This window comes from Condylura cristata, unplaced genomic scaffold (assembly GCF_000260355.1).
Source record: "Condylura cristata isolate star-nosed mole 26May11 unplaced genomic scaffold, ConCri1.0 scaffold00013, whole genome shotgun sequence".
Taxonomy (NCBI): Eukaryota; Metazoa; Chordata; class Mammalia; order Eulipotyphla; family Talpidae; genus Condylura; species Condylura cristata.
Window position 1 is genome coordinate 8,527,053 of NW_004567114.1, and position 25,589 is coordinate 8,552,641.

The window sequence follows — 25,589 nt, forward strand, 5'->3', positions numbered from 1 at the left end:
CTCCCCACTCTGTCTCTGGTGAAGTCTCTCACCGCCCCTGAGCTTCTGGCCTGTACCCCAGGTCTGTATGTGCAAATAAATAAATCTTAAAAAAAAATTATTTATTTGTGCATACAGATCTGGGGTACAGGCCAGAGGCTCAGGGGGTGAGAGGATTCATTCACCAGATACAGCGTGAGGAACAGAACAGGCCAGCTGACGAAATACACTGCTGAGGGGAGCAGCGGGCGGGTCAGGAGAGGTCTGCTGCGCCATGTGGGTCACCTCCAGGGCAGGGGATTGAACTTGCACTGAAGTGGCTGCTGCTCGCTTGTAGTGCTGCACTTCACCTGCTGCGCCACCCGGGAGGGCCAGAAAGAGGTGTTTTTAAAAACCTTACTCAGTTGAACACTTGAGACATTTTCTGATCAGTCTGAGTTTGTCACCTGTCACTGTTACACTTCCTGTTGCCTCTGCGTAGGGGTTGGTTGGCAAGGCAAAGTGCGAAACTGCCCGGAAATGGGCAGAGGAAACATTAGGCGTTCAGGAAAAAGAAAAATTTGTGTGATTAAGGGCATCAAGGGTGGCTGCCTGGAGGAGGGGGCATTTTTGCTACAGTTCAGAAGATGAGTAGGGTGGTGACCTCTGATCTCTGGACAGGCTGGGGATGTGTGAGGAAGAGTACTTAGGATACAGGGTAGCCAGAGGATTGATTTAATGCCCCCTTTCCTCCCCCCAACTGCACCCCTACGCTGTCCCTCTTCACCTTGGGACTAGAAAGCATTCTTCAGGGCCCAGCTCAGAAACTGCCTTCTCCGGGAATCCTTCCCAGGCGTAGGCAGAGTGGGGCAGAGGTGCCGTGACCGTCCACCTCCCGCTGTCCTAGCCAGGTCACCGGCTCACTGCACACACCTGGGTGCTCATTGTGTGTTTTGAATGTCTGAGCCTCAGACCTAAGGCGGTGCTGGGTGCACACTAGATGTCACGCCTGCTTCGGCTTCCCAGGCCCGATGGAGGGCGGCCCCAGAAGTCTTCGCTGCTCTCTGTGCTGGGCCGATTTGGCTGTCTGGGCCTGCCCTGTCTCCTTGGCAACCGTGAGCATCGTCTTCATCCTCCAGCCTCTGCTGGGAGTTTGTCCGAACTTTTCTGGGATTTTCCTTCAGCGACTCTGCATTGACAGCGTCTGCTCCGGCTCCCAAGAAGCAAGTCATTCTGTGGACCTAAAGCAAAAGCTCGCATTTTTGTCCGCTTTTAGAACTTGCTTTGTTTTTTCCTTCCTGGCAAAAGGTCAAGCCAGCCAATTCAGTTTCTGCAGGGAGAAAAAGATTTCTTCCCACTTTTTATGAAATCATTGTCTTGATCCAACAAACCCAGGGCTCCCAGTGGAAACTCAAGATAAACACACACAAGCATGCAAACCAAGGCCATGTTTCCGCCCTGGGGAGATGACCTTTCTGTTTGAGCAGCCACAGAGGTCTAGAGAGGCCCTGGGGCCTTTTCCGTGAGGCCCTACTTGCCTCTGGTGGTGGCTGTGGTGGGTGGACTTCCCCGGGACTCCTGAGCCAGTCTTTGAGCGGCTGGTCTCTGGGGGTTCACCCTTCCCTCAGGGCCCCCGCTCGCCCCCATCGGCCACCTGGTGTGGGCTGGCCTCTTCCAGAGTGGCAGGGGCTGCGTGCCCCTTGATGGGGGTGCGTCCTGGCTAGGGTGGAGAGTGATGTGCAACAGTCGTCCACATCACGTTTCACCTCGGATGCGGGACTCTGTCTCACATGAGAGGGCACCTTGTTTTAAAACGGGCATTTTTTACTGTACCGTTCCTATCCACAGTTCAGTATCCGGTAAATACATTCCGAGAATCAGAAGATTAACCAGGAGGGTTAATCTTCTTGCTGAAAGTGATTTGATCACTTCACTGAGTTGCTAGCAAATGGGAAAACCTACTCTCCCTCCTCACTCCAGCCGGGTTATTCGGGTGCATTTCCTTTCCCTCCCGATACTGCACGGCCCCAGGTGTCCTTTTGTTCAGTCTCATTTTTGCCTTCCTGCCCCTTCTCCGGTGCCCGCTGGTGGCGGGGCCCGAGGCTGCATTCCCTCGTCACGCACCTGTCCTCTCCAGTTTATATTTTGAGGTCTAGATGGGAGTATTTTCAGCCTTCCAAGCAGCCAGTCCATATCCTGCTGTTGATGCTTTTTATTCCTCCCCCGTCTGCTGTTGACAGTTTCAATGGGAAGCTTACAGTTTACCTCTGAGAGTTTGGGGTCCAACCCTTTCTCTCGGAAGTGAGTTCAGAGGTCATGTTAAGGAGCCTGAGCTGAGTCCCTCTGTTGCCAAACCAAGGGTGAAGCCTGGGACAAAGAACGAGGTCATTTTGGAACCCCTGGTTGAGTGACTGGCCCCCCCAGAGAGAGACTGGCCACAGGGAAGCTTCCTGCATGTCCCCTAAGGCCCTGCCAGCTTAGTGGAGGCGACCGCAGAAGATGCTCTTCCCAGGCCGCTGACCCCTGACCTGTGGGGTCACTGGCCCTCGACCTGGTAAACAGACCGTGCAAGCTGGCAATATCTGTGCTGGGTAAATTATTTTCTCTCCATGTTCGTTTCTGATAATGTGTTTTTTTTCTCCTGCTGAATCATGAATAGACGTAACCGAAAACAGTGTCTGTCGACTGTCACTGTAAGGGCTGGCCCATGCCAAGGCTGGGGGGCAGGAGAGGAGGAGGCGGGCACAGGTGAGCCCTGGAGACAGCTTCAGGGGGGAGGGCATCGTGGGCTCCGTGGAGCCCGGACTGGGCAGTGGGCTTGTTTGCTGCGGGGTAACTAGGAGGGCCAGTGTCCACCCGGCTGGACACTCACTCCACAGTGGTCAGGCATGTGCTGCACGTGGCCAGTAATCTGGAGCCTGCTTGTCATCCTCACCGTGGTGTGTGCTGTCACCAGGGGCTGTTGACCTGCAAAGGACCCCACCCCTGTCCTGGATGTCCACCTTCCCCCCTCCCCCCAACCCTGCCAGGATTCTGCAGAGGATTCTAATAGGTGTTTGCCTTCCACTGGCCTCCTGGTTCTGTTCTAGACCTTTGCTCGCGGGGCCTTGAGAACGTATGCCCCCGACCTGTGACCAGCCTGGCACCCCAGGTCACCCTTGCTTTCCCTCCTGAGGGCCTGTCAGGAAGCCGGGGAACCCCAGGGCTGCTGGCTGGACTTGTTGACAACAGATGCAGCCCCCGGGACTCGCCAGCTGGGGTGACAGACGTTGCCTGGAACTGTCTGCCTGCGGCCCCCTTCCTCCCGGTGTGGGGCCGCCTTTCTGGCTTGGCAGCTCTGCGGGGGAGGGAGGTGCTAATCGATAATAGGATCCTGACTTACAGTGGGGTTCGCAGCCAGCCACGTATGTTTGGGTTCTCACCCCTTTGTACAGAGGCCAGTCCCTGCTGCTGAGACTCAAGTACTCCTGCTTCAGGTCGGTTTCTGTGGCTCTTCTGATTTGCTTAGAGGGTTGCCAGTGGGCCTTCTGGGGTGCAGTTCATACTGTCTCATCTGGATCTGAGAACACATGGAGCAGAAGAGGGAGGGGAAGGGGCTTCAGAGCACCCTGCATCCAGGTCTCGCCCGGTCCTGCCCTGACCACCGACCTGTCTCTGCTCTCGAGACCACGGTGCCCAGCCTGTGTCTCCTGCAGCTGGCGTGGCAGCAGCTTTTGCTTCTCCTTTTGCAAAAGACCAAATGGCAAGTGGTGGGGGCTGCTCAGAGCACCCCGCTGGGCTTGTGCTCTCCAGGCTTGTTGGGGCGCACCTCATGCAGCCTGGGGTGGCCAGGTGCCCACCGGCAGGCTGGTGCCAGCTGTGCCTCCCCAGGGGCTTTCTGTTCCAAGTGCCAGGCAGGAGGGTCCCCTCATCAGCAGCCTCCACACGTCCCCTGCAGACGGAGGGCCTGGCCTGCTGCCCCAGGCCCCACTACCTTGAGGTCCACGCTCCTGGGGAGGGCTGAGCCCCGAGGGGGCTGGCAGCCGCCAGCCTCAGTGCAGCGAGTGGGGGCGAGGAGGCGTTTTCATTTTAATGAAGATCTGAAACCGACTTCCATTGAGCTTCTGGGAGATCTTTGTGTTTCTGGAACACCCTCTGGAAGCAGGGTGTGCAGACCTGCTCTTTTGGGTCAGGTTTGTCCAGTGAAAAGTGAGCACCTGAATGGGTGTACTGGGTCAACCGTGTGCCGGGTCAGCCGTGTGCCGGGTTCCGAGCTTGGCATGAAGGCAGAACGGGAAGCCCCTTCGGGACACTATGTTGCTTATGTGGCGAAATGCTGTCTGGGTGCGCTGGCTTCGTCAAAGTGTATGTATATGGGGTTTTTTTTTTTGGTTTTTGCTTTTGCATAGAAAAACTGGGGTGTAGGCCAGGGGGGTAAGAGGACCCAGCTGACACAGAGGGGAGCAGAGCAGGAAGGTCCACTGAAATACACTACTGAAGGGGGCAGCGGGGAGACAGGAGATGTCCTCTGCACCGTGTGGTCATCTCTCTGGCCTGATAGAGCTCAGGCCGCAGTGGTGACAGCACTGAAACTTAACCCCTAGGCCACCAGGCAGGTCCTCATTAAAGTAAAATTATTAGACTATTTCCACCTGTTTCTTCTTCCGACCACTAAGGAGACTGGAGAGTCAGAGGTTTCCCTGCCTCGCCTTCCCTTTTTCCTGGACTGCTGTGGCCTCCACACTCTCACTGCTGCTTTTGCTGGAAGCATGATTGATGGACCTTGAGGGAGCACCTGATGGCTCGGGAGTGTCCTGAGCCATGGAATTAGGTCTTAGGAGAGCTGTGGTGTTTTGAAAGGAGCATCTTAAAGATGTGTTCATGAAACAGAGTACTTAATTGCACTGTAGCACATATCTCCTGTGGGAGAAAGTCCTGAGTAGACACAGTTAAACATCCTGTTTAATTTTGGAAGAATTACATGGGTTTTCTGGCAATGATTTCTAGCAGTGTTTTAGTAATCCCTTGCTTAGAAATATGGTATAAAAATGCCACTTTGCATGATTACAGAGACTTTCCATCTGATTTCACATCCTCCTTCATGAAACTTGTGCACCCCGAGAAAGGGACTGAGTGATCCAGCTGCTCGGCTGCCAGCCCAGACCCCATAGATGTGCGAAAGACAGTGGGGTTCAGTGCTGAGGCAGGTTCAGGACGCCATGAAGACGGACTCGTTTGGCTGGGAGGTCTTCCCTTTGCTGGGCCATGGGTTTTGCTAATTTTCTTGGTGCTGTGTTCTGGCCCAAGGAATTGGTGGGTGAAGCCACCATCGAGAGCCAGTGTGTGCGGTTGTCTTGTCCTTAACCTGAGAGGGTTGAGGCTGAGTGTGGCCTCACGCTGACATACGTTGTGAGCCGCATTGGAGAAACATTTGCCATCTCTGACAGGGTGACTTGCCAACCCCCTCTTGACAGAGACCTAATCCAACATGCACAGGGAGGGGGCTGGGGTACACCTCATGGTTTAGCATCCCCTCCCCCAGTTTCTGGTGCAGACAGGAAAGATTACTCTTTGGTGTTGCTAGCTCCTCTTTTTTTTTTTGAAGATTCATTTATATATACTAAACTGGGGTACAGGCCAGAGGTGCAGGGGTGGTGAGAGGACTCACCAGAGACAGAGTGGGGAGCAGAACAGGTCAACTGATGAAGTACACTGCTGAGGGGAGCAGCGGGCAGGTCAGGAGAGGTCTGCTGCACCATGTGGGTCACCTCTGGCGCGGGGATCGAACTCGCACTGAAGCAGCTGCAGTGCTGCGTCCCAACCTGTTGCGCCACCAGGGAGGGCCTGGCCCGTTGGTAGCTCTTCCAGCCTGGTGGCCCTGGAAGGCCTGTGGGGTGCAGGCCTGTGGGGTTAGCCCATCTGGGGATGTCCCCTTGCTTCTTGGCCCTAGGACTAAATACAGGGAGCCCTCACTTCAGCCATCAGGTGACCCCTGCAAAAAGATGTGTGCCATCAGAAACTTAGAAAGGGTGTCTGTCCATCTGAGGGGATGCTGCCGGTGAGGAATTTCTGTAGTGACCAACTTAGGGCCAAAAATACCTAAGCAATGTCCCTCCCTAGTTGTCTTCCATAAAACTGAATTTTTATCTTCTGATTCGTGGAAGAATGAGACACGTCTGGGCAGGGGAGATCCGCCTGCCCTGAGAAAGGCCCCGGAACGGTGGGGCCCTGAATCATCAGGTTCTAAACACTCAGGAACATTTCTTTAACCTTTATTCTGGTTTTTTTTTTTTAATTGCACAGCCAGACATAAAATAGAAACAACCAAGAACATCTTTTGCAAAGAAACACTAATCCTGCTTATCCTTGCATATACTCCATCTGTTTATTCCCAAGGTCAGCGCGTGGGCTGACTTGAGATTTATTTGGTGATGATCTTGACAGTGCAGACGGCCTCGAGTCCATGTCCCCCCAGCCCCCAGGGCGCCTTCCTGCCACGCGGAGTCTTCAGCGCTCCCTTGGGTGTCTGTGTGCTCCTGCAGGGACCGGTGAGGCTGTCATCTGCTGACTCACTCTTTCGGTTCCTGTTCTGAAGGTGTCTTTCTCCCTTGGTCTTTGTAGGAAGTTCTCCAGCAGCTGATCGTCATGAATTTGCCCAATGTTTTGCTGATTGGCAAGGACCCGCTGTGTGGTAAGTGATGCCCCCCACGTCCTGCGGTGCCTGGGCAGTGCCTGCAGCTGTGGGCTCTGAGCTCTGGCTGCCAGCTTGGAGCCGGCCCAGTGAGAACACGTGGTCACCTTGGGGAGATTTGAAAGGGTGGGTTTATTACCCAGAGGCATCAGGCCAAAAGCGAGTGTCTTCCCAGCCCTGGGGCGAGCGCAGAGGGAGGCAGATGAGGCCCCGGCTGCCCTGGGCACCCAGAAGGCGCCCGAGCCCCAGCCGATGGGTCTCTCCTCAGAAAGTGAGCGCATCAATGACCCTTTGTGCGGTACCTGTTGGCAGGAAAATCAGAATCTCCTGCGGAAGCTTGTGTCTGCCTCCTGCTAGGCTCTAGGAGGCGGCAGACTTCAGGCCTTGCCTGAGGCATCTCCTCCCCACCCCCACTGCCTTTTGGGGCTGAGCCCTAGTTTCAGACTCTGGGTGACTTGCAAAGATGGAGTGAGTCGTCCTGCTGAACGTTTTCCAGAAGTTGGAGCTTCACTCTGATGCTGTCCTGGCCCCTGCTGCCCCCACAGCTCACACAGGCTGTGTCCCCGTTCCCTGGAGGCCTCGCTGGCATTTTCTGGGGCCTCCCGGAAAAGGCCAGGGCTCCATACACTGGGGGAGTCCCTCCTGGGGGCATCCCCTCAGCACTCTCCTGGTCCTGGCAGCCCTCGCCACCCTTGACCCTGTCTGCAGTGACAGTGGCGGATACAGCCTGGAGACGGTGGGTGGGGTGCGGTGGGGTGGGGGTGCGTGGCATCCCAGTGGGCCTTCCCGCCCAGTGCTGTGCCCTGACAGCAGCAGCTTTGGGGCGCTGGGCCAGGCGTGCGGCGAGCACGTTGAGTCCCTGGGCTCCCGCGGGAGGGGAGGCAGCTGGCTGGCGAGCACAGGGTCTGTGAGGGCCAGGAGCAGGGGATCCCCGACCTCCCGCTGGTGTTCTTACTCCAGCCTTGACCACCCGCAACCCTGACCAGGCTTTGCAGACTCCACCCAGCCATCCTGGTGGCTCCAGGCAGTGACACCTCCCTGCCTGGACTCTGAGTACCAGTCACAGGGACTTTTGGGTTCACCCGTCCCCGTCCCCGCCCCCACCCCGAGCGTGCCAAATGCCCAGGGCCAGCCGCAGCCCTGCACCTCAGGGGCAGTCAGGAGCCTCATGATTTCTATGGTAACCTCTGGAAAGCGGGGTTCTGCTTTGCTGAGCAGCAGTACTGTCTGTCCTGGTTATTTGGGGGCTGGTGTTAAGGGCGTGGAGAGATGCTGGCAGTGGCTGGTGCTTGGGGCTTTGCTCTGGTTGTCTGCTCTGGAGGCAGCTGTGAGGAGGAATAGGGAAAAAGCCTTGCTCCATTTGTGAAACATTAACAAAGCAAACAAACAGAAAACAAGCCTTTAGGCTGACAGCAGAATGGGGGTGTCTAAGGGAAGGGGGTGGGGTGGCACAGGCAGAGGAGTCGGTTGACTTTGGTGGTGGGCGTGGTGTGACACATACAGTTGTCCAGGGGAGAAGCTGGGTGTTGTGCCCCATGGAGTGTTGTGAACCCGTATTACTTTAGGAGAAGAGAAAGGTATGGGCCTCTGTGAAGCTGTCTGCAGCCACCGCAGTACAAGTTCGATCCCCGGCCGGGAGCTGACCCACAGGGCGCAGCGGACCTCTCCTGTCTCCCTGCTGCTCCCCTCAGCAGTGGATTTCAGTAAATTCACCTGTTCTTCCCCCCATTCTGTCTCTGGTGAATCCTCTTACTCCCCCACCCCCCATACCTCTGGTCTGCACCCCAGCTCTTATATGCGTCAATAAATAAAATAAATCTTTTTTTAAAATATCTGGGCCCTCCCTGGTGGTGCAGTGGGTTAGGATGCAGCACTGCAAGCTGGCCGCAGCCTCTTCAGTGCAAGTTCAATCCCCGCCCCGGAGGTGACCACATGGCGCAGCAGACCTCCCCTGACCCGCCGGCTGCTCCCCTCAGCAGTGGACTTTGTCAAACTGCCTGTTCTGCTCCCCGATCTGTCTCTGGTGAAGCCTCTCACTGCCCCTACACCTCTGGCTTGTACCCCAGCTCTGTATGAATTTAAAAAAAAGAAAAAGAAAATATGCTTTTGGGAGTGTAGTCAGTCATTCCTCCCATAGGCAGGCACCCCGCCCCCCACCACCCTAGCCCCTCCCCGCTGGGGTTGTGCGCTGTGACAGGACTGCAGTGGCCCCTGGTTCCAGAGGGGTAGAGAACCAGAGCCCAGCCAAGAGCTTGTCCCCTTGCTGTAGAGGGAGCCCAGAGCTGTGGGCCGCCAGGCAGGGCCCCGCTGGCGGTGGCCACCGTGGGCTGCCCGGAGTGGGGGGCTGGTGCAGGGGGGTTTGGCGAGCGCCTCGGAGCGTTGGAGGTGGCGGGGAGTTCCACCAGCGTGAAGTCACCAACACGAGGGGCAGAATGCCGTATTTATGGAAGTGTTTTTGTCTTTTTAAGTTTTAAAAATAGATGTGCACAGCATTTTGGGTTTCTTTCTAAATAAAGAACAAAGCTGGTTTCTTCTCTGCCTGGCTGCCTGAAAGGGTGGGGGCGGCGTATTTCTTTTTCACTGATCCTGCACCCACCTCTCAGGAGCTCACTGTGTTCCTTTCGGCCGGTGTTGACACTGGACTGTTATTTATAGCATTTCACAGTTTGGGGATTTTTTTTGGTTTCGGCCAGTACACCAGAGTGGAGCCAGGTGCTGGGATAGGACAGAAGAGCTGGCCGCACCCCCCTGCCCGCCCCCCCAGCTCACAGACAGTGACACTAGAGATCCCGAGATGCCAGGCACTGGGCCCTCTTCCTCTGACCTAGAAAAGTGGGTGCCAACATTCAAACTGTCCTCCTGCACCAAGGAATCATCCGTTCTGCCTGGGTGGGACTCAGGGGCAGCTCCGTGCATGAGAGAAATCACTTCGGGTGCTTTTAAGTTGCTTTCAGATCTCTCCTGTCCACCCCTTCTGGCTCAGAACCCTCTTTCCATTTTGTACCTCGAATCTCTGGATTTCTTCTCTGATTTTCCTGGTTTGTTTTGTTTTGTTTTGTTTTTTTAAGATTTATTTATTTATGCACACAGAGCTGGGGTACAGGCCAGAGGCTCAAGGGCGGTGAGAGGATTCCCCAGAGACAGAGTGGGGAGCAGAACAGGCCGACTGACGAGGTACTCTGCTGAGGGGAGCAGCGGGCGGGTCAGGAGAGGTCTGCCGCGCCATGTGGTCACCTCCGGGGCAGGCGGGGATCGAACTCATGCTGAAGCGGCTTTAGCTTCTCAGTGCTGTGCTTTAACCCGCTGCACCACCAGGGAGGACCCTCTCCTGTGTTTTTTTAACTGTCTGCATTGGACACCCCTCCTTGGGAAATCAGCTGGGGACCCCAGGTCCTGGACAAACTGCGCCCCTCTTTCCTGTGGCGGTGCTGGGAGGAAAGGCCTCTTGGCGGGGCCCTTTGGCTCCCAGGACCGGGTGTTGCGGGGTGCTGCCTGTCTCTGGCCCCACGCGAGCTGGTCGGGTGGGGACCCGGTTCCACCTGCAGCCCCTGAGAGCTTCTCCCCTGCTCCCTGGTGTCCCGCCCTCCCCCGCAGTCTGACCTCATGCAGCAGGGCCTCATGCCACCAGGGCCTGCGCACTGGCTGCTCCCGCTCCCAGGAGCGCTTTCCCCTGATGTTCCAGAATTGCTCCTTCAGGTTTCACCCAAAGGCCACCTTAGTGCAGCCTCTGTCCTACTCCGACTCTGCTGCTTTTTATAGCATTTTTCACCTCCTGGGCTATGCGCTTTTTCATGTCTGTTGCATTGCAGGTTTCTCTCCCTCTAGGGTGTAATTTCCCGAGAGCAGGGCTCTGGGGTTTTGTGTTGTCGATAACACCTTAGTCTCTAGAACAGGGCTTAGCACATGGCAGGTGCTCAGTGGGTGCCAGAGACCCCCCCTTCCTGTCGCCTCTGCCTGCCTCACCGCTCCTTCGAGCTGGTCAGTGTCTGGCAGGCAGAGTGGTCCTGCCCATCATCAGGAGTCTGGCTCCCCCAGGCTGGAGGCGAGGGCCTGAAACTGCCCTCACCCCACCACTTGCCAGTGGAGCAGCCATTAAGCATAGAGTTTATCAAAGAGAATGACCCGCTAGAAGCCAGGGCCTCTCTGGCTGCACGTCTGTGAAAGGATGGAGAACACTGGGCCAGATCTTGCCATATGTGGTGAGTGCAGCCCAGAGAGGGGAGGGGCCCCTTGAGAGGGGCCCTTTGTGTGGCCATCGGCCCCCATTATCATTCTGCCCCACTGTTTCTTGTATTCTAGACCCCAGGCCAGATTCCCGGGTCCACCAAGGACTGGACCCTACATCCACACTGCACCGTCCAGTCTGTGTATATAGCTGGAACCTTTGCGAAGAGATGGGGCTTTATCGATTGCTGTTCAGTGGCCTGCCCCTGTCCTCAGTTTCTCCCTTTAGGGTGGTTATCACGAGGCCTCCATGCATCTGTGTGTCCTCAGGTGCTCACAGAACCCTTCCTGGGCCTGTCCTCCAGCTATCCCGCCCATGGTGCTGGGCCAGGGGTGAACACGCAGCCTCTGTTAAACCAGCCCCTGCTCTGGTGGGCCAGGGAGAACAGGAAAGCAAGGTCCATGTGTCTGTTCCAGGGTGTGAGCGAGCTTCCTGCAGAATGCAGAGCCAAGAGTGAGTTCTGCCTTGGTAGGTCGGGAAGACTTCCTGGAGGAGGCAGCCTGTGGACCGGGCCTCAGAATCCGCGGAGGAGAGTCGTCTTGGTGGGACAGCGCTGAGAAATGGAAACGTGCTGGAGTCTTGGGGAGCCTGTCTTCTATGTCAGCTGGAATTAGGTTTCAAGGCCAGAGGAGAGGGACCTCCAAACACCTTTGAATTTAATATTTAACCCTCTTGGTGTTTATCTGCTCCCCTGTCAAGACGTCCTTGAAGCGCGTTTCAGGTCCCATTGAGGTTTTCGCAGTGTGCCATGCTCTGCTTTGCCTTTTTTTTTTTTTTTTAAGGATTTATTTATTTATGCGTACAAGAACTATGGTGAAGCCAGAGGTGTGGGGGTTGAGAGGATTCACCTGAGACAGAGTGGGGAACAGAACAGTCGGATGGACTGAAACACTGCTGAGGGGAGCAGTGGGGAGACAGGAGAGGTCTGATGTGCCCTGTGGGTCACTCCCTGGCCAGGGATTGAATTTTTGTAGAAGGGGCTGAGACTAGCTTCTCAGTGCTGGGCTTCCACCTGCTGCTCCACCAGGGAGGGCCCAGCTTTGTCTTTTGATGGCTCTCTGGATGCTGGAAGGGCTGGTGCACCCCTTTCTCCCACAACCCTCCAGGGCAACCAGCAGGGGTTTGGAATCTGGTTTATTGGGAGCGTGCTTCCTGCCACTGTTGTTTAAGAAGCAAAGGGCCAGAAGGGGCCTTCCTGTGTGTCAGCCCTCCCCTGCACCCCCTTGGTGGGTGGACACCCCCTCACCCCCATCAGCGAGTGATTCCTGTGTCCTTCCCCAACCCTAACTTCAGTTCTTCTGGACCCTCTGATCTCCTTTACATGCTTACAAACAAGAAATGCGAATATTTAAAGTTTGCATTTGCAGATACCTGAGGTCTTTTAAACAAAGAGGAAAGAAGGGAGAAACCCTGAGGTCTGCTCTGTAGTCAGCTCTTCTCTCGCTCAGCTCCTGCTCCTGCCCCCCCCCCCCTTGCTCAGCTTGAAGGATCAGGCTGGGAGAAGCTTCTTCCCTTACCAGTCAGCAGCTTGCACCCTGCTAAGTGCTACTTGCTACTTGCTGGATTCAGAAATGAGGGTTTCAAGGTGTCCCGAATGTGTGGTTTGGGGGACCGAGGGGAGTTGCTGGTGCTGGAGCTGAACGCCAGCACTTTGCTTTTTGAGGATCGTGAAAAGCTCGTTGACACTCAGCACAGGCCGTGTTAAGCGCAGCCAGATGCCCGCCTTCCCGGGATCTGCCTGGATACCAGACTTTGTTTGGTAAACTTCTTAGCGATGGTCTGTACACAGAGAGAATGCTCCCGGCTCCCGCCCGCCTGCCATGGCTTCTTCCTGCAGGAGCAATCTCTGTGGCCGCGGTTGTCCCAGGAGGAGGGACCAGATGTTATTTGTCAAAGGTCTTTATGCTCACCCTCCTATCTGGCTTTGCGTTTCTGCCTGGTGGTTGGGGGGCTGTTCGCAGAAACTCCTGTTTGTGCTACCTGCTGGCCTCCACGGCCAGTGCAAACCCAGGACTGGAACTGAGGACCTGTGTGTGTTTCTGTGTGTGTGTGTGTGTGTGTGTGTGTGTGTTTCACACTCAGTTTGGTGCTTGGAAAGGAACGGGCTCTCAACTTCTGTGAGCAGGATGGGGGGCAGGGTGGGGGAATTGGGGGACCAGGAGTCAGGTGTGGTGAGCTCTCGGTGGGTTGTTCCATGTTGCTCTGCCTTGCAGTCTGGCAGAGGCTTCTTAGAAGTCTGTACAGTGGCGTTGAGGAGTTTGGGGGGGGCAGCCTGCAGTGATGGAGAGGCGCTGGCTTGAGGGGACCCTGGTTAGGGTGCAGCCTGGAGACCCACATGCCCCTTGGCCCACAGACCTGTGAAATGTAGCTACAGGCCACGTTTGATGAATACTTGGTAAATGACCGAGTGAATAAGTTGGGGAACAGGGGGGGCCCACTGCTGATGCAGCGTTGAGGGTGGAGGAGAGCTCGGGCTGGGGTTTCCCAGGGCTGGCCCTGGATCTGTGGAGGTGCCTGTCCCGGCCTCTGTGGCCGCAGGGTCCCTGTGTGTCCACCAGTGAGGTGCGCCCTGTCCTCACCACCCTCAGCATTGCCCATGGGACCAGAGGTGACCCTGACATTCTGCTCACTTAGTGTCAGCAGCGCCCCCCAGGAGACCCACCCAGCTGGGTGTTGGCACACGGGGGGGGGGGGAACATGTGCACCATGGCACCATCGTCACATCTGCAGCCGGCCTTGGCGTCAAACTCACAAGAGTGACTGGTTTTGAAAAAAGAACCCGGGAAAGCACCGTGGCAGGTGGTTCTGGCCCGGAACTCGGAACTCAGAGGAGAGGCAGGAGAGGAAGCTGAAACTCTTCTCTTCGTTCTTGGGCTGGGATGAGCTGAGGGTCCACAGCGCTCACTGGGGCACACCTGCCCTGAGGACAGGCTGCAGCTCTGGGATGGGGGGGCGGAGGCCAGGGGAAGGCAGGTGGGGCCGACCCAGCCCACGCTGGAGCTGGGACCCCGCTGCCTGCGCCCCCCGGGCTGTGGAGGGGAGATTACACTGTCCGTTGGGGGTGGCTTTGGGATGACGTCAATTCTAGCATGTTGCATCAGGTGCCTGCAGAGGGCCTGGGGCTGCGGGAGCGAGGGGAGGGGAGCGCCAACCGCCCAGCGGGGTCCGCCCCTCCAGGGGTCTACCCAGCCCGGCCAGCCGGCGCTGGGCCTCCAGGGCTGCGGAGTCCCTGCCCGCTTTTCTCTCCCCCACCCCAGCATGTACATCTCCCTCCCGTGACCTCAGCCAGGCAGTGTTGCAGCGGGGGCCAGATGAGCCCCTCTCTCTCTGCCTGTGCCCGCGCCCGCCTGTGTCCCGCGCGGTCATCTGTTAGTGACTTGTTTCTGTGCCGGGGACCAGGAAAGCGTGGGCATTCAGTGGCCACGTTCTAGAGAATCCAAGAGCAGAGCCCCGAGAGACCCTGGCGGTCACGCACCAGCGCGGGGAGGCGCCTGTCCCACCTACCAGCGTCCCCTGCGTGGCCGGCGCTGCCCGTGCTGGTTCAGAGGATTCTGAGGCCTCGCTGCGCTCCGAGAAGGAGCTGAGACGCGCTCCCTGAGTCGCCGCGTGGAGATTCGGAAGCTGGACCGTTGTCACGGCGATGTACCCGCCCGCCCGACCTGTGTCACCTCAGACAGTGGTTTAGTGACACTGCAGACACCTGCCCCTGTCAGTGCAGCGTCCGTCAGCCCCGCTGCCCGAAGCCGCTGCTGCTGGGGAGGCTGGGCGTGGCCTCTGGCAGGACTCCAGGAAGCAGGGGGAGAGGCGTCTGTGACTCAGCTCGTAGCTGGCCTTCTCCAGGGAGTTGGGGGGTTGCGGGCATATGCCAGGGGTGTCCGATGAGTTTGACCCTCCCCCAGCTCATTGCTTGCTGGCGACGCTACAGAAGTCCACCTCGCTGCATTTCTCACCCTGAAAACTCAGCCACAGGTGCTTGTCGATTGACAGACCCGCTGCTGCCCTCTGGGCCGGGGAGCCCTCGCTCACCTCCCCCTGCATCGCACCTCCCCCTGCATCGCACCTCCCCCTGCATCGCTCCCCTCCCTGCTCAGACTTCTGACGTGTTCTTCTTGCAAGTCGCTGTCCTGCCTGCAGTCCCTGCACTGATCTGCTGGTTGGGTTTGCCCAGGTGTTAGTGTGTTCCCAGCGTCACGAGTCACAGAGGTCGGGTCGCGGATACAGCCCCGTGCCCCGTGACAGATGGACACACCGATGAACACCCTGGGGAAGGTACAGTCAGTGGAATTCTGCTGTTTGTAAAAAGTGAAAATACCCTTTTGGGACAAATTGATGGATGATGAGGTGATGTCGTGAAGTGAAATAAACCCCAAAGCGAAAGGCAGTTATTTGCCTGATGGTGTCCACTCATCTGTGGGGACAGACTGGCAGAACAACAAGGCTCATCCTCAGGCTCTGTGTGGAATAGGCTGGTTACCGCAGGTGGGGGCGGCCAGGTGCCCGTGTGCCCCAAGGCCCATCATTCTGCCAGCTGGTGGCATATCAGTAACGCTCAAGAAGAATCAGTTGCGGGTGTCCTTGGGCTGAGCGCAGAGGACCCTGTTCTTAGCGTGAAGCAGAGAGGATGCTGGCGGGGGTGGGGACATCACCGGTGGGGTGCTTGTTGCCAGTGAACTGTGTCACGGTGCCAGCCTCGCTGCCAGGGCCCTGTGGGGAGGCTTCTGCTATGTTTTGAAACTATTCAAAACCCAGTCTGGTCGGTTTATGAAAATAGCTGTTCTTACGACTGACATCCCAAGAGAAATTGGGCTTCGGCTCCCATGAGAAATGGGAGGAACTTCTGCTCTTCTCTCTTTTTCGAGGTTCCGTTAGGATCTTGAAAAAAACCACAAGCTGCATCTGTTATGCCAAATGCTTTTACCCACTGAGCCTGGTGAGAATGTGCAGGGAACGGGTTCAGCTGGCTGAGGGGGGCAAATTTCCTAGGACCCCCCTCATCCTCTGGCAGTTTGTCTTTTTTTCATGAAAAGACTGGAGGCCTTTATTCTTAAGCCTACCCCATCGCCCCCAGCGCCTCCGTCCCGATTCCAGACCAGCCTGACGATGCTCTGTTCTAGTGTCCCTTGCCGACAGACGGGTGCTTGCAGTGACCGGCGCATGAGCGAGTGACCCACCTGCCGTCCTGGTGACCCAGGTGCCCAGGGAGCCGGCCCTTTGCTCTTCCCCTGACCAGCCCGGGGCTTTTGTGGGAGCGGGCTTCTGGTCGCTTTCTTGCCTTCAGATCCCGGCGGATGCTTCGCCAAGACCAGCTCTTGTTCCACTTGTAACTTGCTCTTTTCTTCTGCAGTGGGCTGGGAAAATGGATTGTGAGAGTGCTTAGATGATTCCCTGGTATGACATAATTAGGTCCTCGGGGGCCTCTCTGAACAGAGCACACAAAGATTTTCTTGGTTCATCGACTGTGAGGGTTGATCTGAGGCCCTGAAGTGCTGTCTTTGTGTCAGCTCCATGCTGGTTACGCTCTGGTGCGTGACCTGTGATCTGGACAGGTGAATCGGATGGGGGTGGTGCTGGGGGGCGGGGGGACAGGTGAGCGGCTGTGTGGGTTGTAGCCAGGAGAGACTTGGGCCAGGCTGCGGAGGCTCTGCTGTTCTCACCAAACCCAAAATCAAGTGACTGATTAACAGCGGCTCGGCTCCAATAGAGCAGTGACCCACGCGGTGACGTAGTTATGTCTGTGGATTAGGCCTCTGGGGCGCAGTAGGAGGCCTCCGTGGAGAGGTGCCCAGACACCAATGATGACCTCCCCTTGCTGGCAAAGAGAAGGGTTCCCCACGTAGTTGGACCTGTGGGCTCAAGTGCTCCCCAAGGACCTTGTCCAACCGCCCATGCGTCCTGCCCACTCCACACTGGGGATGCCCCAGTCTGACATTCAGCCATTATGTCGCTGCTTCTCATCTCCAGTCAGGCCATTTCGTAGCTGTTTCTCAGGGGAGAGGCGCTAGGTGAGGGGCCAGTGGCCCCCTGCATGCTCCATACCCAGGGCCGGGGTTGAACCACAGCACCAGTTCTCAGACCCATTGGGTATCACCAGGGTAGCTGGTGAGACTTTGGGCCATTTTAGCACAGTGAGAGTGGGGGTTGGTGAGTTTTCTGAGAAAGCAGAGCTGTTTCTAGCATGTCCCTCCTCCCCCAAGCAGAACACGAAGTGAGAAGGGAGATAGCCATGTCTGTTTCATGGAGATGGAAACTGCGGCTGGGAGGCGGAGTGCGGGTCGGCTCACACCCTCTGGTGTGCTTGCAGGCAGGAGCTGCCTTCTCAGACCCGCACCTTGCCTCCCAGCCGAGCAGGGAGTGTGCAGCGGGCAGGGAGGGGCCCAGTCAGGCTCCCGGCTCTGTTTAAGTGATACACAGGTGAAGATGCTCCGGCTTCAGGCGTAACAGACACGGAAATGGTGCAGTCTGATTGTTGTGGCCGAGCTGACTGGCAAAGCTAAGAACAGGTGGGAGGACAGCATTGGTCTGGGTGTGAGCATCGGGGCCAGGACAGGTTGGTGAGAGAGCCCAGGGCTCATAGCTTCCTGCCGGCCACTTGGCAAGGGGGCGGCTCGGGAGAGGCGTTCATCTTAGAGAGGAGAATAAGGATGTGCATAAAGAATCCACCAAGAGGGCCCTCCCTGGTGGCGCAGCGGGTTAAAGCACAACACTGAGAAGCTGAGGCCACTTCCTCATGAATTTGATTCCCGCCTGCCCCGGAGGTGACCACATGGCACAGCAGGCCTCTCCTGACCCGCCCGCTGCTCCCCTCAGCAGTGTACTTCGTCGATCTGCCTGTTCTGCTCCCCACTGTCTCTGGTGAAGCCTCTCGCCACCCCTGAGCCTCTGGCCTGTACCCCAGTTCTGTATGCACAAGTAAATAAATCTTAAAAAAAAAAAAAAAAAACCACCAAGAAGGTGTTTTCTTGTGGCACCATTTAGATTAAAGTATGAACAAGTGAACTTCTCCAAGGGTACAGGTTAAATTACGATATACAGTGTAAGTACGGACCCATGGGAAATGACGTGTATGTTGTCTGGGATTTGCTTTGGAATAATCCAGCCAAACGGATGGGGTGGGATGGGGGGGGCGACAGGTGGAGGGAGGTGGACCCAGCATTGACAGTGTGGGGCTGAGTGGGGAGTTAGGGGCTTGGTGCACCACGTCATTGTGAGGTCGCAGATGCTGCAGAGCAGAATGAGAAGGCAGCCTTTTTTTGAGCCCTCAGTGATACTGATCCGCTCCCCTATTTTGCTGATCACATGCACTAAAGAGAGACGGTTCATTGACTATCACCGAGGTATTTCTGTGCGTTGGCCTGGAACACGGCCACAAATAGTTTGGTACGAAATTGTCACTTGGTTTAAAAAATAAATATGCCTGTACGTAGACAGCAGATGGAGTGTATTCACTAAGTGGTACTGCTGAGTACAGTGTGCTTATTTTTTTCAGATGCTCTGATTTTTTCCCTTCCCAACAGCAGAGATGAATCACGGTGAGGCTGTGCCAACAGTTGAGCTTAGTATTTTCTCTCTCGATTTAGGGAAGAGCATGGAGGAGATTAAGAAGGTTCTGCTGCTGGTGCTGGGCTGTGCTGTGCAGGTAGAGGCGGGGGGCACGTTGGAGCTGGGGGGATAGAATGGCCCCTTAGGTAAGCATGGAGCTGCCTGCAGCAGCAGCCCCCCCCCAACCCCCCCCCCGTGGCAGAAGGACGCTGGGCTCCTGGGAGACACGTGACCTCCATCCAGGGTGCCTTTCTGTACCCGGACACCTTGGTGCCAGGCCTGGAGGGGGGTCTCCCTGGCCAGAGTGCCATTACAAGTTGTTCCCAGTAGAGGGGCGGCATCTAGGGCAAAGGCCTCTGAAGTGCTACCCTGGGTCAAGTTTGACCAGTCACCTATTTTTTATTTTTGTAAATAAAGTCTCTTTGGAACATGACTCCCCTCCCCCCACCCATTACCTGTGACTTCTGTGGCGCTGAGCCCAAATGCCCCTCCCCCCCAAGATATTTAACTGTCTGGCCCTTCAGCCCTCCATTGATGGAGTTTGTCCCATGTCCCTCCCTGCCCCCCAGGAAGCTTGGCCTAAACCAGGTGTTCTCCATCCTCACCTGTTAAGAATCACCTGGAGAGCTCAGTTAAATGCACCTTTCTCTCTCGTTGCCTGTGGTTGCTATAGTCTGGCAACTTCTGGAGAAACCTCAGCATAGGACTGGTGGGGGCTGGCTTTATTTCCTTGGTTATTAAGGAGAAAAACGTGGGTGGGGCACGGTGGTGCCCCCACCTAGCTGTGGTGGCCCAGGGGTGTCCTCACCTGCAAACCTCTTCCATTAACACTGTAACCCCCCCGCAGTGTGAGAGGAAAGAGGAGTTTATTGAGAGAATCAAGCAGCTGGACATCGAGACCCAAGCTGGGATCGTAGCACACATCCAGGAGGTAGGTGGGGGGCTCAGCTGTGGGCCAGGCGGTGGGCGTTCTCCACTCGGAAGTTTGAAGAATACGTCACCTGCCACCAGCTTGCTAATTTTTGGTTGCAGACGAATTGATCCTATTTGGAAAGGTAGCCCTCAGCCAGCTAAAATAAAATTGTGGGGTGGGGGGTAAAAATAAAAATTAAAAAAAAAAACAACAAAACCCTCAATCAAGTCTTTTGCTGCCTCTTCTTGCCTAATATGGACTCAGGCTATTTTTAAGAGCTGCCAAATGGTTTAGGCTCAGATTTGATTTACAGGCCTGAAAATGTATTCTGGCAAATGTCACTGAGTCTTTGTGGCTGATCTTTATATGGAGTCTGCCTGTCAGGGACAGGGCAGAGCAAGCTGCCACCATGCCGGAAGGCAGCGCCCCAGGGGGGCCTTCTCCGGAGCCCCGCCCCTGCAGGTGCACTGAGGCAGCCCCCCTGCGCCTTGACCTTGGCAGGGAGGGAGGAGGGGCTGGTGTCAGCGAGGGGGTGGTCTTCATGGAAACTGAGCCTGTGGGGCATCCCCTACCTGCACCCTCCCTCCAACCTGATTGGACAGGTGAGATGAAGGCTGATAAGACACACAGGAGAGGAGGCTGAGCACTGGGACAGGCTGCTGCTGGGCTTCACCATGGGGTGGGCGGGGAGCGCTGAACCTGGTTGGAAGCAGTAGCTGGAGCTGCATCAGGGAGAGGCAGGCGCGGTAACCTCTCAGGAAGCAGGTCAGGCTGGCGGCGTGTTCGGCCGGGACCTCTGCTGTCCGTCAGCTGCCCGCCTGTGTTGTGTTGTGTTTCAAGCCACGCCACCTGCGGCGGGTCCCAGGGGCCGGCGGGTCCCAGGGGCCAGCGGGTCTGTGCTCCCGCCTCTCCCCTGCTCGGCCAGCTGGCGCTTGATTGCCCGGCGTCCGGGCGGAGGGCTGGCACACTCGGCGATGGGCTGTGAGGGCTGGGCTCTAGATTAGGGGCTGCTGAAACACCCAGGTGCCCGGGACCCCCAGGGGGCCCACGGAGCCTCAGGGGAGGAACCTTTCACTGGGAGTTGCATCTGGAAGCACCAGGTACTCTTACGTGGCCCGTGGGAGTGAGAGGCAGGCTTACTTGAAAAATGCTTGAGATTACAGAACGTTTCCCAAAAAACTAGCAAGGCTGTTTTATGTGCCTAACGTTTTGACATAAGATTTTAACGTTTGCCACAGTCGCTTTAGTTTTTAGTGTAAACCCCTTGCCTTTCCACCTACCCTGTCCTTTTCATGTTTTTTATTAAAGAGTTATTTATGCACACACAAACTGGGGTACAGGCCAGAGGTGCAGGAGGTGGGAGGATTCCCCAGAGACAGAGTGGGGTGCAGAACAGGCAGGTGGACCGAAATACACTGTTGAGGGGGGCAGCTCCCGGCCAGGGATCGAACTGAGGCTGCCGCGGCTGGCAATAGCTTGATAGCATTGAGACTTTAACCCCTGCGCCACCTGGGAAGCTCCATTGTTTCATGTTTTAAGTGGATGTCCCCTCAGTTAAAATATCAGAGGACAGGCCCTCCCTGGTGGCGCAGCGGGTTAAAGCACAGCACTGAGAAGCTAAAGCCACTTCTGCATGAGTTCGATCCCCGCCTGCCCCGGAGGTGACCACATGGCGCGGCAGACCTCTCCTGGCCCCCCCCGCTGCTCCCCTCAGCAGTGTACTTCGTCCATCTGCCTGTTCTTCTCCCCGCTCTGTCTCTGGTGAATCCTATCACCCTCCGCATCTCTGGCCTGTACCCCAGTTCTGTATGAGGAAATAAATCTTAAAAAAAAAATTGCTGGAACGAAGAGTTTACCCTTGGGAGCCCCCAGGAACCTTATCCAAGAGGAGTTAACTGTCAGTGGGGTGAGGCAGCTTGTGGGGGGGCCCTGCCAGCTTCCCAGGTGCCCTGTGTGCCCCCAGGTGACCCACAACCAGGAGAACGTGTTTGACCTGCAGTGGCTGGAGCTCCCGGACGTGGCCCCAGAGGAGCTGGAGGCCCTGTCGAGGAACATGGTGTTTCACCTCCGGAGGCTCATAGATGAGCGGGACGAGTGCACAGAGGTGCGTCTGCGGGCGCCCGGCAGCCCCCGGGGGCCGCGAGGGCGGCCTGGGCAGCGGGCCTGGCCACACAGGCGTCCCTCCCATCCCCTGCAGCCGCCCTGCCCCCTGCCCCTCCCTGACTGGCTGCAGGCTGGCCGTGAGCCGTTTCCCTGGAGCGGCGAGCCCTGAGCCAGAGAGACACCCGCTCTGACGCACGCTCTCCTTGGCCTTACCAGAATGTCCTCTCTCACTTTAAAACTTGGACCCCTTTCCCTGCTTGACCCAGCCCCTCCGTCAGTAACGTGCCTCCGTTTGCTCTCATCGTCCATCCCTTCTTCCCCCACGTTGGGGCGCCAGTGCTGGGCTGGGCACAGGAGCCCCTGGCGAGGCCTGTCCCCTCTCTCCGTCCCTCTAGCTGATCGTGGACCTCACTCAGGAGCGGGACTACCTGCAGGCGCAGCACCCGCCCAGCCCCCTCAAGTCCTCCAGCGCCGAGTCCACCCCCAGCCCGACCAGCAGCCTGTCCAGCGAGGACAAGCAGCACCTGGCTGTGGAGCTGGCGGACACCAAGGCCAGGCTGCGCCGTGTCAGGCAGGAGCTGTGAGTCTGCAGGGACTCGGGACCCCTCCGCCCCCCGCGCCCCCCACCGCTGCTGTTTCTGCCTTTTCTAGTGTGGTTCTCTCCACTGCAGCCATAGGGGAGTCCAGGGTCCGCGGGCGCCATGCCGAGCTCAGTGCCCGGCCGTGACGGGCCACCTCTCCCTCGCCCGTCGCGAGGACCGCCTGCTCTCCGGGCTCCCGCCCGCTGCAGCCCACGCGAGTGGTTGTCCACTCATCTCAGTGTGGGGCTCGAGTGACCACACACCGAGGGTCTTCCTGGTGGCGGGAGGCTGTGGCCCAGCTGTATGGTGACCCTGCTCGCTGCTTCCTGCGGCTGGCAGATGTCACTCTGCTGTCACTGGAGCTGCCTGCCTCCGCCGCCCCACAGCGGCCTGCTGACTGAACTGGGGGGCTGTCTCCTGACCCTCCACACTCTTCAGGGCAACGCCGTGTCTGCTTGATGCAGTCTGGGGGCAGACGCTAGAGGTGGAGCTGGAGCACAGTTTTCAGTCCGAAACATTTCTCAAGCCTTCCAGGCAGTGTTTGTCTGTTGCCCCAGAGCCCTGCTCTCCTCCCTGCTGTGACCTCAGCGTGGCGGGACCCCCAGACACTGAACTCTGGAATTCTCTAACTGTGCTTCCTACGAATCATCCCCCAGGGAGGAGAAAACAGAGCAACTGGTGGACACCAGGCATGAGGTGGACCAGGTGGTGCTGGAGCTGCAGAAAGTCAAGCAGGAGGTGAGCTGGGAGGCGTGCCTGCGTGTGGGTGCTTGTGTGTTGGGGGGCATGGCTGGAGACACCCCAGTGACTGGCTCAGAGGCTGGGATCGCAGCCTGGGCACTTTCCAGCAAAGGCCTCTGTCTCCTCAAAGCCAAGCTGGCAGTGAGCCGGTAGTCCCGGGCTGCCGAGGATGACTGTGCCCGGGGGACACTGGGGACCCCAGGGAGGCCTGGGCTCGTGCCACCCGGCCCCCAGGCATGGGGTTTCGGGGGCGTGAGGGGAAGCCCTCAGCCTGGTCCCCTGCCTTCCCCACCTGCCAGAACATCCAGCTGGGGGCGGACGCCAGGTCGGCTCGCGCCTACCGAGACGAGCTGGACTCCCTACGGGAGAAGGCGAACCGCGTGGAGCGGCTGGAGATGGAGCTGGTGCGCTGCCGGGAGAAGCTGCACGACGTGGACTTCTACAAGGCCCGCATGGAGGTGAGCGGGGGCCCGGGCGCCCGCTCGAGGGCCTCTGCGGGGCCCGTCCCACGTTGGCCTGCTCCCGCTCACGGGTAGACGCAGGGAGGCGTCATGACCCACCTGGGGGCACGGACGCCCTGACTACTCACCCTGACAGCCTGGATCAGGGGTTCTCCTGGGATTGTGGCTCTTTCGCCCCAGTTGCCAGCCCTTGGGGGCTGGGGGTGGCTGCGGCGCCCGGGGTGAACGCAGGGCATGCGCGTGCTGAGCTGGCGTGTTTGGTGGGGAAGAAAAGCATCACCAGCTCTCTCCTTGCTGCTTGGAGGCTCTCGAGGGGGGCTGAATACAGATCTGGGGAGCACGCGTCGGCCGCCCTGCCCAGGGCCTCGTGCTGCGGGCAGCTGAGTGGGGTGTGAGCAAAGACTCCCCATATCCTGGTGCCTTGAGGGGCCCCGGACTGGGGAGGCAGTGGTCTGGCCCCGTGTGTCCGCCAGGAGCGGCTGTGATGTGTGGTTCCTCCTTCCCCTGGGTGCTGTGGGGAGCAGCCTGGTCTGGGTGGGGGTGTGTGGGGGTGCCGCTCAGCTCAGCGTTGTCCTGGAGATGGTCCCCAGCCCGCCGCACAGGGAAGGCTTAAGGCCCCGGCCCTGTCGGGTTCTTGGACGTGGGCACCGGCTGGGAAGATCCGTGTGGCCCAGACTGCAGCCTCAGGGCCTCCTGCACGTGGGGACCTTTGCTGCTCCCACCTGTCACCCTTCACCCTGTCCTGTACGGGGGGCAGGGTTTCAGCTCCGTCGGTTCTTGGCCTTGTCTAAGCGTGGGGGAGGCAGACAAGGCGACAGACCCAGGAGGGAGGCACACACATGTTCCCTGCACACAGGATGCTTCCCGCCTCTTAGAGGGGTTCGCCCGGGGTCCCCACTTTCCATGTGCTCACATTTCATGCCTCTGTACAGTGGCTGCAGTATTGCCCAGACTCATTAGTAATTTGCAGTTTGGCACTAATTAGCCTCCCGGGAAAGGGTGCGTGTCTGCCCAAGGTGCTCACTCGGGGGCAGGCAGCAATGACCCCTTTGGGTGCGCCCGGACTGCTGGCTGATGCACTGGGCCCACCCACACATCCAGGCCCAGGCAGGCTGCGGGGCACTCTCCCTGGCGGCCGGGGTGTCGGGGCTCACTGGATCGCAGCGGGGGAACCGGAGCATCTGTGCCCCCACCCTTAGGCGGGAACAGCCACACCGGCCTGCAGGTCTGCGGCCTCTGCTCCCAGCTGTCGGGGCGCAGGCCTGCGAGGGGGCGCCGTTGTGCTTCAGGAGGACTCTGGCTGCCCCCTGGCCGGCAGGTGTGTCGAGAGCCAGGGACCTCACCCCTCCGTCGGCCTGGCTGCCGGCCCCCGCGGCAGGGAAGGCGCCACCGGCGGCCTAGAGCACCTCGAGTGTGCTGTCCCCGTCCCCCCGCCCCCCGGTCCTGCCGGCAGAGACCAAGGCCTGGAGATGCAACGGCTCAGCGCAGCCTGGCCTTGGTGTCCGCCAGCTCCACAGCCAGGTGCTGCTTGTCCTCGCTGGACGGGCTGGGGGTGGACTGGGCGCTGGAGGACTTGAGGGACCGGCAGGTCCTGCACCTGCAGGTAGTCCCGTTCCTGAGTGAGGCCCCCCAGCCCCCGCCCAGCCATCTGACCCTAGGCAGCTGCTTCCCGTCCCCTGGGGTCCCCGCAGCTCTCCCCACCAGACGAGCTGTGTGTGCGGGTGGAGACTGCACCTGTCGTCTCCGGTAGGGCTGGTCCTCAGGGTAAATTTATGTCACCCTAACTTCCTAGGGTTCCCCTACCTTTGAAGCCCTTCCCTTTCTCCTTGCAGCCTGCTCAGGCTCCCCCAAAACTTCTCGGGGAACCTGTTTGAAAGAAAACACCAGCCGTGGTCTCCGCCCTCCCTAGCCAGGCCAACCCTGCCCCCTCCACTTACCTACATGTCGCTTGAGCATCGGTCGCGACTAAGTGCCAAGGCCCACTTGGCACTTCCCAGCCTCTCCTACCGCACCTCCCTCAGCCCTCGTCACTGGGGTCCTGTGTCCCAGCCTCCCCTCGCTCTGTGTTCCCTCGGTGGGGGGGCGCCCCCCCAGTCTGCCTCCCTGCCCCTCCCCCACCCCCGCCTTGCTAACAGACAAGCTCCAGACCTTCCTCTTTAGCCTGGTTTCCCCTCCGCTCCCGGCTCAACCCGCCTGGGCAGTCTGAGTGTACAGGTCAGTGAACACATCGCCGCCTCCACCCCACCCCGACCTCCCTTCCTGTCTGGCCGGGCGCCAGCCTCCACCCACCCAGGTCCTTCAGTCAGAGCTGCATGGGCCTGGTTCTCCTCTCCCCACCCCCACCCCCCACGTGCTGTCCATCTCCCAGACCCCTGCCCACCTTGGCCAGAGGTGGGCA

The 25,589-nt window shown here is 58.2% G+C and overlaps 1 protein-coding gene across 1 annotated transcript in view; it reads left to right on the top strand.

Annotated features, from left to right (window-relative positions):
* Nucleotides 1-25,589, top strand: part of CCDC88C (coiled-coil domain containing 88C) — a 115,285-nt gene that overhangs the window by 45,929 nt on the left and 43,767 nt on the right. Inside the window, exons 4-10 of the mRNA XM_004682042.2 lie at nt 6,559-6,628; nt 18,431-18,489; nt 19,240-19,323; nt 21,269-21,409; nt 21,804-21,988; nt 22,646-22,727; nt 23,030-23,188. Of these exons, the coding sequence (XP_004682099.1) occupies nt 6,559-6,628; nt 18,431-18,489; nt 19,240-19,323; nt 21,269-21,409; nt 21,804-21,988; nt 22,646-22,727; nt 23,030-23,188 (780 nt within the window). The remainder of the gene's footprint in view (nt 1-6,558; nt 6,629-18,430; nt 18,490-19,239; nt 19,324-21,268; nt 21,410-21,803; nt 21,989-22,645; nt 22,728-23,029; nt 23,189-25,589) is intronic.